Genomic DNA, 10,294 nt, shown 5'->3' on the forward strand with positions numbered 1-10,294 from the left:
GAGTGCTCTTCCCGTCCCCATCTCCGTTAAGGATTTTAATTCCCATCCCCGCCCCATCCCCGCTTATTCCCTATCGAGGACGGGGCGAGGAATCCCCTAATGGAGCGGAGAATCCCCTATTGTAAAAATAAAATTTATTTTAAAAATTTAAATGTATAAAATTATTAAATTACATAAAAGATAAAATATTACATATTATTTACTATTCAATATAGTAATTATTATACAAAAACACAAATTCAAAAATTATAAAAATGATATTAATATACTAAAAAAAATACAAACGCATATATAAAATATAAAATATTAATAAAAAAAACTAATAAATTAAACGGGTCCCCGTTAGGACAGGAAGTGTCATCCCCGTCCCTGCCCCGTTTAACATTCGGAGACAAAATTTAATCCCCGTCCCTACCTCGTTCCCCATTTAGACAGAGAATCCTTGCCCCATTAGGAACAAGTCCCCACGAGCCCCACCCCCATGAGAAAAATGTGCATTCCTAACTTCCCCTTTAAAATAACTATTACACACTAGATTGGATTCAAAATATAATTGACTTTAGTGTAAACTTTTTAAAAAAGCATATATGTAGATGAACTTGGGCTAAAGCCCTTACTTTTTGCAATCTCATAAAGCACATGAGCTTGTTTTGGGAAGCCATTCATTCAATAACCAATCATTAACACTTTTAACATCTTTGACCATATGCTTTCGTACTAGTATTTGTGTAGTCATTAGCTTCAATTAAAAGGAAAGAACTAAGATATTTATAACCGAATCAAACTAACTTTGGTGCACTGCAAATCTCAGGAGAAGGATGGAACGTAGAAAACATTTTACAATGCACTACAACATTAAGTTCACCAAAACAGAGCATATAATATGTTCCATTGTAACGAAACTCTACCATTAGAATTAGATCGTCCTAATAATTAAGAACTCCAGAGATTTCCTATGAAGAGGGAACGAAATGTACAGTAAGTAATGAGACTCTGATAGATAGGTACTCCAAGCAGAAGATAAACCAACACTACGCAGCTGATTTGAAGTGAAATTCATCAATAGTTGAATATATCAATCCTTCATCTTCAAGAGATCTAATAGATTCCCTGGCAAAATTAACAAAAATGTGATTTGAGAAACATTAGATTGGTCACAAACTGCATGAAGAACCATACATTGCTCTAAACATGTTTATAGTTATATATATGTGTAAATATATAGGCACAGGTGAGAATGAGTACATAATTTTATCCACAGGAATCTTAAGCTGTTGGGAAAGTTCATCTCTATGTATCCCCTTTTCCTTCCCACTGCAATCAAGATTAGGCAAACAAGTGATTACAAGTTGGAATGAGAAAATTCAAAATTGTGACAAGAATTGTTGTAGCTTACAATATCAGAATTCACAACATCAGAAAAATGAAAAGGGTGACATTGGTAAAGAACAAAAAAAAAAAAAGCATGATACAAAGACAATCTTAGTGCACAACTCACATGCTTGAAGGCAGCTGCAGATAGTCAAGTACTAACTGATCGCAACCCTTTTGTGCATCAAAACTAATTTGCCCAGATAACTGCAAGGAAAAAAACACAAACATGTCAAACCTACCCATCAAAAACCACATTCTGAAAAGAAATCTGGTTAGCATGAACTCAGACCTGACTGGATGGTGCTATCTGAAATCCATTTGCTACACTTTTCACAGGAGTGCTAAAGGCAGAGTCTGCAGACTGAGGCTGAGTATCAGCATTTCCTGGCTGCTTCAATAAGCATAACAAACATCAACACATAAAGAATAGTTGTAAGATTTGCATATTCGCCATCAAGATAACACATTGACATATTCAAAATGAAATGTCAGAAATTATATTTACCCGAGACTTGGAACTCTGCAAGTAATTGTGTATGCATTCAATAAAGTGGAATGAAACTTCATCGAAGTTTGACACAGGCCTGAAACACATGAAACAACTGATTATTTTCAAATTCACCTGTTCAACTTCAAATATACATAAAAAAGATGAAAAAGAAAGTACGATTCACAGAAGAAATAGTAAGGACCACACAAAGTTTATTTACAACATTAAAAGTAGTGTCAAAATTCACATAACCATCACTCCATTCCAAGATATAATACTTATTTCAATAAATATTTGAGCTTTTGCACGCATTAACATACAAAAGACTTTTTAAAATTTCTTCCACATATTTGGAAATGGTATTTACAGAACTGAACATTTCTCACAATAGACAGTGACATTACATATCTGACAATTCATCAATGCGCAGAGAAAGGAACATAGGTTACAGAAGCATGACCCTACTCTAGCTCAAAACTCTTGCTTCCATTACACTTATATTTGTTTTCTATGAACTATCAACGATAGGCCATACTTGAAACAATGGACACTAAATTGTTCTAATAGCCAATGCAAGGATAAGGTTTCCCAAAATTAGAAAATAAAATATGAAGCGTATCACAATTCATAATAACAAGATAATAAGATTACAGTTGTTCCTATTAAAAACAATCATATGCCCAAAAGAACACTGTACTAAGAGCCAATCAATCCATACCTCACAGAGAAGGCAACCAATTGTCGGGTACCTTGAAATATTTTCACGTGCCCATTAACTCGTACATACATGCCATTCCTGAACAAACGAAGATAAAGAAACAAACAGATCAGAAGTTTTCCATAATTAAGTATCAGCATGTATTATTCAGAAAAGTGGTTGAAACTTACTCAATTCCTTCCATTTCCTTTGCATCAAAGTTCTCATTCACCCTGATAATACAAACACATACTAATTAATTAAACTATTTATAAACAATATAGATTGTAGATGGAACATTAAATCTAGCCGTTCAAATAGTGTAAGTATTAATTATTATGTCTCGTCTTTTACAACATAAATCTGTGTAAATGGTTTGCTTTACATATTGGAATTTGGAAGCATTTGTTTAGTTCATGAAATCGGGCTTGCACAGATTAGATCCCTTATCAATTTTTTAACGATCCTTATTGTACAAATTGAGTTTGAATATTAAAAGAGATAAAAAGAAACAAAGAAAGAAAGTACCATCTTCTGCATTTGATTCGTCCTGTTCCATCGTCTAGAAAAAGACTGACATCGGTATTTCTTTCAGTTTTGTCAGAGACCATTCCAACTAGAGTAACCTAAAGCATTAGATCATGTCAAAATTTCCATAAAATGATGGATTACAAAACCAAAAGCATTTGAAAACAGCAAAGGATAGGTTGTACATTCGCAGCTTCAACACCATTGATCACAAAATTCGATTTTTCATCACCAGAATGATGAGCCTCACTAATCTGCTTCACAGTCACTGGAATCAACCCGTGACTATCACGACTCTGTAACAGCAACGGAAAGAGGAATATAAAATCAAGCTGTGAAGAGATCATACAAAAATCATACCCAAAAAAAAAAAAACACACTTATATATCAACCTTGAAGTTGAACAACTTAGAAAAGAAAAAAAAAATAAATAAAAAAAATCGAGCTATCTAATCTAGATCTTTGAAAATTGAGACAATATAAGATTAGGTCATCTCCATTATTTTACAGGATTTCCTTCCCCAACTCTATCGAAATCCACAAACAGAAGATTCATTAGGCAATATTGAAAGAAGGTAGTAAAATATGGAATTACGAACCTTTGCCGGAGAGGGACCAGCATCGGCCAACTGAGATGACTGTGAGGACATGAAGCCACCGCCGGAGAAGGGAGAGGGATTGTCGGACTGGGTGGCGGAGAACATGTTTGAATTTGAAAACCCTAAGGTAGCTAAGAAAAATAAATAAGATAGTCTCTGATAAACTAAGGGGTGTTCTGAAAGTTTCAGTAATATGATGGAGAAATGCACATAGTTTTCCCGCTCAAATTGGAATTTCTCCCGCGCTAGGAAAAATAACAAAAGGATGTGGGGGAGTTATTTGCAACTTACTAATAAATTAAAGGGTTTTTTCAATTTTAACCAAAAAAAAAAATAACAATAACTTACAACTGGTCAAATAAATAAATATACAGTCTATATAAAAAAATTACACAAATACCACTTACATACACATTCAACCCCATGCTTCCTACGCAACTATCAAGCAACTATTGCGCAATCACGCAGCAACCCAACGCAACCGAAACGAAAATTCAACCAGAAAGAGAACCACTGTTAATTCCGGCGACTTTACTTGAGAAGACGATTAGAATCAATCAAAACATGGGCTGTTTCAAATTCATGAAAAAAAAAAGTGTAGAAAAACTACTACGAGAATAAAATTCAACTGGAAATCCCGTTTAATTTGCATAAAACTAATGTCCTGACTTCAATTTTCAGATCCATGAAAGGCAGATCTCACAAAGTTGAACTGGAGTTCCCAAACAATTCAACTGAAGTATAATCCAAAAAAAGTTTCATCACTACTGTAGTAAAATATTTATCCTGGTGTATTTTTGTTGTTTAAATTTTTAATAGTGAATTTGTTCATATTAAACCATAAAGAGACATGCAGATAGAGTTACATACATGGAAACATTGTTAGTTTTTAATGTTTCATAACAGTTGCATAAATATTTTGCTAACAGTTATTTCGTCTGATTGAAATCTTCGTCTAATGCAACCTTCGGCCAACCACCCTACAACCATCGTCTGTTTCGTATGATGCAACCACGCAGCAACCACCATGCAACTATCGTCTGATTGTGTAAGTGATAGTGTAAGAGTTATTTTGGTAATTAAAATCACATAAAAAGTATAAATATTATCCATACTTTATGAAAGTATTTTCATAAATAAAGTGTCAATTTATATTTTCTATGTAATAATTTCATATTTCTTTCCATAATTCTTTATAATTACATTAAAATAAAATGCTCACTTTTAGGGATGTAAACAAGGCGGGGACGGGGATTGTTCCCTTACCCCTATATCTACTTTCTAAATCACCATACCCACCCCAATACTCATTTAAATTAAAGCGGGAACAGAGGGAGAATTACCCAACGAGGGAAAGATTTCTATCGGATACCCGTTACATTTATATTTTTTCTTAAAAAAATAATATCTCAAATAAAATTTAAAAAATATCATAAAAAACTCATTAAAAAAAAACAAATATAAGTGAAATAGTGTGTATAATATATGAAATTAATAAATACAAAACTGGCAATAAAAAATAAGTAATTAAGTGTCATTTTTTTGAGCAGTTAAGTGTGATTATTAATATGTATCACTGCATGTATTTTCATAAAAATTAAAATGTCTTATTAATGTAATCAATAAAAAACCTAAAGCATGTAGTTATTTTAATTGTAATAGTTAAGATTTTAAAATTTAAATATATATATTATATCGGGGCGGGTATCTATTCCCCTGCCTCGACTCTCAAGTATGAACATTTAAACCTATATCTGCCCTCGAAATTCGACCCCCCGCCCCAAGGGAGAAGTACCCGTGGGTATAATTATCATTCCTACTCACTTTCTCATCATTCAGTCAATTTAGAGACTTACAAGTTTGTTTAAAAGTAACATTACGTTACCATCCAAATTATTATGTACTGATATATCGCCTTCCAAAGACACCTCCATAGATAAAAGTTTTTCTTCACTTGAAATTTCTAATCAAATAATCAATCATGCACCATTGTACATTGAATATCTCTCATCTCAAGGTGTCGAGTATATCATAGATAAAACCATAAATAAGCCTTAAAATTGAAGATAACAATGCTGTATATATTAAGCTAAATCTATATGGCATAATATATGTAATAAGAATTAGATGGATCAAACTATTTACATGATAATAACAAACAAGTACTAAAAGCAAGTACATAGGCAGGGCACTGAAAAACTAAAGAGATGGTACCAGACTACCAGTACGTATGTATCTCTCTACTGCCCCCATGAATTTGCAGAATTTCCTCTCAATCCAATGTTAATGCAATAATAACTGTTTAAAGAATAAACTAATCCATCCTCGTAAATGAAAAACTTAAGCTTTTACATCTTTCTCTGTCTCTGCAGCTGTGGAATTTGTAGAGCCTGATATTGGTTTTGAAGAGAAAAATGCTCCTAATGCGTCTAAGAAGAACCTCTTATTAGGAACAATGCCATCTCTCTCCATATGCTTCAACAGGTTCTCCACAAGCTCCTTCATGTTGGCTTTAGTGTAAGCTTTGTAAAGAAGCTTATATGTAGACGCGTTTGGGGCAACGCCTTTACTCTTTGCACTCTCAAAAAGCTTATGAGCTTCTGTTGGCAAGCCATTCATGCAATAAACATCGAGCATCGCATTCAATGTTGAAGGCTTAATCTCCTTCTTAGATTCACACAACTTGTCAAAGATTTCCTGAGCCCGGGAAACACAGTCACACAGCCCATACATCATTATAAGACTCTCATATGTGATGAAACTCGGCGTGTACTTCATATCAGTCATCTTCGCATATACATCTTCTGCCTTTTCCAATTGGCGTGCCTTTCCATAGTTTATGATCATTGAATTGAATGTAGGCAATGTTGGGCTTTCCCTGGAGCGCAGTAAGCTCTTAAACACCTGATCCATCTTCTCAAATTCCTGTTTCTTCCCATACGAATCGATAAGTAAGTTAAATGTGATTATATCAGGTTTGGTCTGATTGCTTTTCATCATAGCTAGAACAGATTCCATTTCTCTGATCATCCCATTTTTCCCATATGCATCCATCACACCGTTGTAGGTGTAGATATCAGGGGAAACAATGCTCTCATCAAGATCTTTAAACAAGGCATTAACTTGCTGCACCTTTCGAGATTGAGCAAAAGCTCTCAAAAGAATGTTGTATGTGACAATGTTGGGTTGACACCTTTCCATACCTTTCATCTTCTCAAAATAGCCAATAGCTTTCGCCAAAGCCTTTGATTTGTCCCTGGAGTGGAGATGGGCTGTTATCACAGAGTTGTAAACAGAAGTATCAGGCCTGCAGCCGCTGTTTCGCATCTCGGAGAAGAGCCACATGGCCATTCTCGTTTGCCCTTTTCTTCCCATAACTGATATAAGTTTCGAATACACACCATTATCAGCTATATACCATCGCTGTTTCTGCATCCATCTAAACACCTGAATTGCCAGGATGATTAAGTCAAGCCATTAACTATATTTCCTTCCTAAAACTTCCAGACTAATAACCAGAAACCATAACAGCATAAATTCAACTATGTTTTTATTTTCTTTCAAAATGATAAAAATACACACAACTACATAGACATTATTACTTAAATTCAACATTTATCAGAACCCCACAAGCTAAAACTTCTTCTAAAGGATCACTGAGAAAAAGAACAGAAAAAAAGTATAAAGATAAGATGATGAAACCTCAAGGCAATGAATCCACTCTTCGAAGCTCATTAAAATCAACAGTATATTTCAGGTAATAAAAATGTGCTATTCCACTTTATATCTATTGACATCAAATGTAAAGCTATACTCAACTACATACATACACAAAGGCTCAAAGGAATGGTAAGAAGATAAGATAATCAAACCTCAAGGCACTGAAGCCACTTATCGCTCTTCCCAAGTTCTTCAAAAAGAAGAAAACAGTGTTCCGTTCTAACAATTTTGACATACTTGTTAAGCGTCTTCACCAATGGCTCCTTGTCACTGAAACTCCTGATGAGTATGCGAACCAACTCCAAAGTCTCCGAGTTATCGTTTCTTACGGTGGCTTTTCTTCTGGGTCGAGTCGATACGCACGAGATTGTCGATATGGGTCTGTCCGGAAGAGAGGTGCTTGGAAACCATAACTGGGAGAAGCTGTAATTCTGAGCGTAAGAATGGGTGAAGGGGAAATTGGAAGGTTGAAGAGATTGTGAAAAGCTTAGGGACATTATGGCGTTAATGGGTGTGGGTAGCTATAGTTGGAAGTTCAGATAGAAGAAGTGCATAGTGGTGGGTTTGGTAAATTCGAAGTGGATTTGAGGGTAAATGGGTAAATAACTTTAGGCTTCTAAGTTTTTTGAGTTCTGACTTCTGAGGCCGCCGTAGAGCAAAGAGATAAGAGTTTGGGAATCAAATGACGAAAATACCCTCATTTTCTCAGGAGGAGGAAAAAAGTATTCAAGTGGTGGGACTTTGAACCCGACGTGAATCGAACACGCAACCTTCTGATCTGGAGTCAGACGCGCTACCATTGCGCCACGGATCCACTTGTTGAAAGATTCTAGCTCTAGTTAATATTTATTCTAAGTAAGTGAATAATTATATATTTTCTTAGAAATTTATTATTTTACATTATTGTATTTTGGATTTGTTTTTAATGTTAATTTTCTGCTGTATTTTTTTCGTTATTTCTTAAAAAAGTTTTAGAAAATTCTACAATGCACCCCCTTAAAATGGATATATTGATAGATCCTTATCTGTTTTAGCATCCGAAATAATTTTTTGGTCAAACTTTTTCTCATGTTCACGTACCTTATAGTTATTTAAGACATTCTACAAAGTTTTAAAAAATTTGGAAAAGTTTAACACACCGAAAACTATGTTCAAACAATGTGTTGCACGCGTGACTATTTTATTTTATACGCCTGTAAAATAGACTGTTTGAACATTTTTTTTCTATATTGTAAATTATTCCGAATTTTTTAAAATTTTGTGGGATATCTTAAATAGCTATAACATACATGAATTTGAATAAAAATTAGACTAAAAAATTCTTCTAGATGCCGAAACAAGTTAAGGGTGCATCAGTACATCCCTTTTAAGGGGGTGTATTGTAGAATCACCTAAAAGTTTTTTATTTAATGTTTTTAAATCAATTTCTTTTAAAGTATTTATTATTAGATATGGAAATTTCATCCACGAGGATGGATACTCGTGAAGATCCGCCTTTAATCGGGCGGGAATTTTTTGACTTCATGGGTAATGAAGTGGTTATGGGAGATGATTTCAATATCCAAAAGTAGTGTCAGGACGAGTACGGAGATATGATACTATCCGCCCCATATTTAATCTATACATAATTTCTATCAATAGTTGTTACTTATATGATATATCTATATATTTAAAAGATAAAAAAAAAAAAGAATTTTACAAAAATACTAGATTTTGGGTAAACGTTTACGATTTTATTGCCACACAGCAGAAATTACATTTATACTGCCTTTTTTTTTTCTTTTATGCTGTAAACACAAAAAAAAAAAAAGAGGCCTTCATCTTCCACACCCACAGACATATACAGTAGCGACTATATTTACAAGCCCAGTCATGAAAAATCAGAATAAAAAAACTACTAAAATAAATCTAAAACAACACAAAAACAAATGTAAATAATGAAGTAGATATAACCACTTAGAAAAACATAAAAGAACCACACACCTCAAAATTCTTTTTTCACTGAGCTCGTCAAATGTATTTATAGGAGAAGAAGAAGAATAAAAAACCACAAAAACAATCATAAAAAAGGAAGAAAAAATGTATTTATAGCCTCCATCTTTCACATTTACGGACAAAACCACCACATCAACACGAGAAAATCCAAAAAATAATTATTAATTCTGGCGAGATGGAGCAAGAATAGTGAAATCGATATCAAATAAATAAATCATGACGAACAAGCGTAAAACAACACTAAAAATATAAAAAAACCAAAAATAAAAAAAGTAAAAAAAAACTAACCTTCTTCTACACAGTCTCAACACCAGATGCAATAGAGTCTATATTTGCAAGCTCAATTCTAGAAAATCATAATAAAAAAACCACTCTTATCTTCAAAAACTTATATGTTAATGGAGAACTTATATGATTGAAAACTTCAAAAACTAAATAAAAAAATGAAAAGAAGATGAAGAAGAAGAACTGAACAAAAAATAAAATGAAAAACTTATATGTTAATGGAGAAAGATAGAGATAACTTAAGAAAGAAGAGAGTAAAAAAAAAAGGTTACTTGTTATTTGCTTAAGAGAACAAAAAATAGTCTCTTGGAATGGGATCCAGGATTTGCCCAAATTTCACATAGTGCTATAATTGTTGTATATATTTAATAATCTAATATATTTATTTATTTTTGTTACAATATATTATTATGCCATACTAAAATATATTATATAATTTAATTTAATTATTATATATATTTTAAAAAAATTAATATATAATAAATGTATTTTTATCATTTTTATTAGCTAATTTATTATATTTGACTATTTTGTTAATTTTTTTAAAAAATAAACATGTACTAAATTAATTTCTAAAATTAGAGAAATTTTGTATCTCAACTTTCT

The 10,294-nt window shown here is 32.9% G+C and overlaps 2 protein-coding genes and 1 non-coding gene across 4 annotated transcripts; all 3 read right to left on the minus strand.

Moving 5' to 3' along the window:
- Nucleotides 1-767: 767 nt before the first annotated feature.
- LOC133037210 (replication protein A 32 kDa subunit A) lies at nucleotides 768-3,979 on the minus strand. Of its 2 annotated transcripts, none has more exons than XM_061114086.1 (10): nucleotides 3,689-3,979; nucleotides 3,275-3,385; nucleotides 3,090-3,187; nucleotides 2,753-2,794; nucleotides 2,583-2,660; nucleotides 1,880-1,958; nucleotides 1,664-1,765; nucleotides 1,499-1,578; nucleotides 1,246-1,314; nucleotides 768-1,110 (listed from the first exon to the last, which is right to left on the minus strand). In XM_061114086.1, exons 1-10 carry the CDS (start codon nucleotides 3,791-3,793, stop codon nucleotides 1,032-1,034), a joined length of 843 nt encoding a protein of 280 aa, XP_060970069.1. In that variant the 5' UTR covers nucleotides 3,794-3,979; the 3' UTR covers nucleotides 768-1,031. The 2 variants fall into 2 exon arrangements, with proteins under 2 accessions (XP_060970069.1, XP_060970070.1); XM_061114087.1 differs by having other exon boundaries at nucleotides 1,664-1,762; nucleotides 3,689-3,976.
- A 1,769-nt stretch (nucleotides 3,980-5,748) lies between these two features.
- LOC133037209 (pentatricopeptide repeat-containing protein At4g39620, chloroplastic) lies at nucleotides 5,749-8,152 on the minus strand. Its single transcript, XM_061114085.1, has 2 exons — nucleotides 7,561-8,152; nucleotides 5,749-7,135 (listed from the first exon to the last, which is right to left on the minus strand). Exons 1-2 carry the CDS (start codon nucleotides 7,903-7,905, stop codon nucleotides 6,029-6,031), a joined length of 1,452 nt encoding a protein of 483 aa, XP_060970068.1. The 5' UTR covers nucleotides 7,906-8,152; the 3' UTR covers nucleotides 5,749-6,028.
- On the minus strand, nucleotides 8,151-8,222 carry TRNAW-CCA (transfer RNA tryptophan (anticodon CCA)). Its single transcript has one exon. It is a non-coding gene; the product is annotated as a tRNA-Trp (tRNA).
- Between the last annotated feature and the right edge of the window lie 2,072 nt (nucleotides 8,223-10,294).

The sequence above is a fragment of the Cannabis sativa genome, chromosome 4 (genome assembly GCF_029168945.1).
Source record: "Cannabis sativa cultivar Pink pepper isolate KNU-18-1 chromosome 4, ASM2916894v1, whole genome shotgun sequence".
Lineage (NCBI taxonomy): Eukaryota > Viridiplantae > Streptophyta > Magnoliopsida > Rosales > Cannabaceae > Cannabis > Cannabis sativa.

Excerpts from the sequence above, each read along its gene's own strand:
- LOC133037210 (XM_061114086.1), bottom strand. The coding sequence starts at position 3,793 with ATGTTCTCCGCCACCCAGTCCGACAATCCCTCTCCCTTCTCCGGCGGT. Across the intron at positions 1,579-1,663 it reads AGATAGCACCATCCAGTCAG|TTATCTGGGCAAATTAGTTT; the intron begins GTCTGAGTTCAT and ends TTTTCCTTGCAG. Across the intron at positions 1,315-1,498 it reads CTGCAGCTGCCTTCAAGCAT|TGGGAAGGAAAAGGGGATAC; the intron begins GTGAGTTGTGCA and ends TCTTGATTGCAG.
- LOC133037209 (XM_061114085.1), bottom strand. The coding sequence starts at position 7,905 with ATGTCCCTAAGCTTTTCACAATCTCTTCAACCTTCCAATTTCCCCTTC. Across the intron at positions 7,136-7,560 it reads AGTGGCTTCAGTGCCTTGAG|GTGTTTAGATGGATGCAGAA; the intron begins GTTTGATTATCT and ends CTGGCAATTCAG.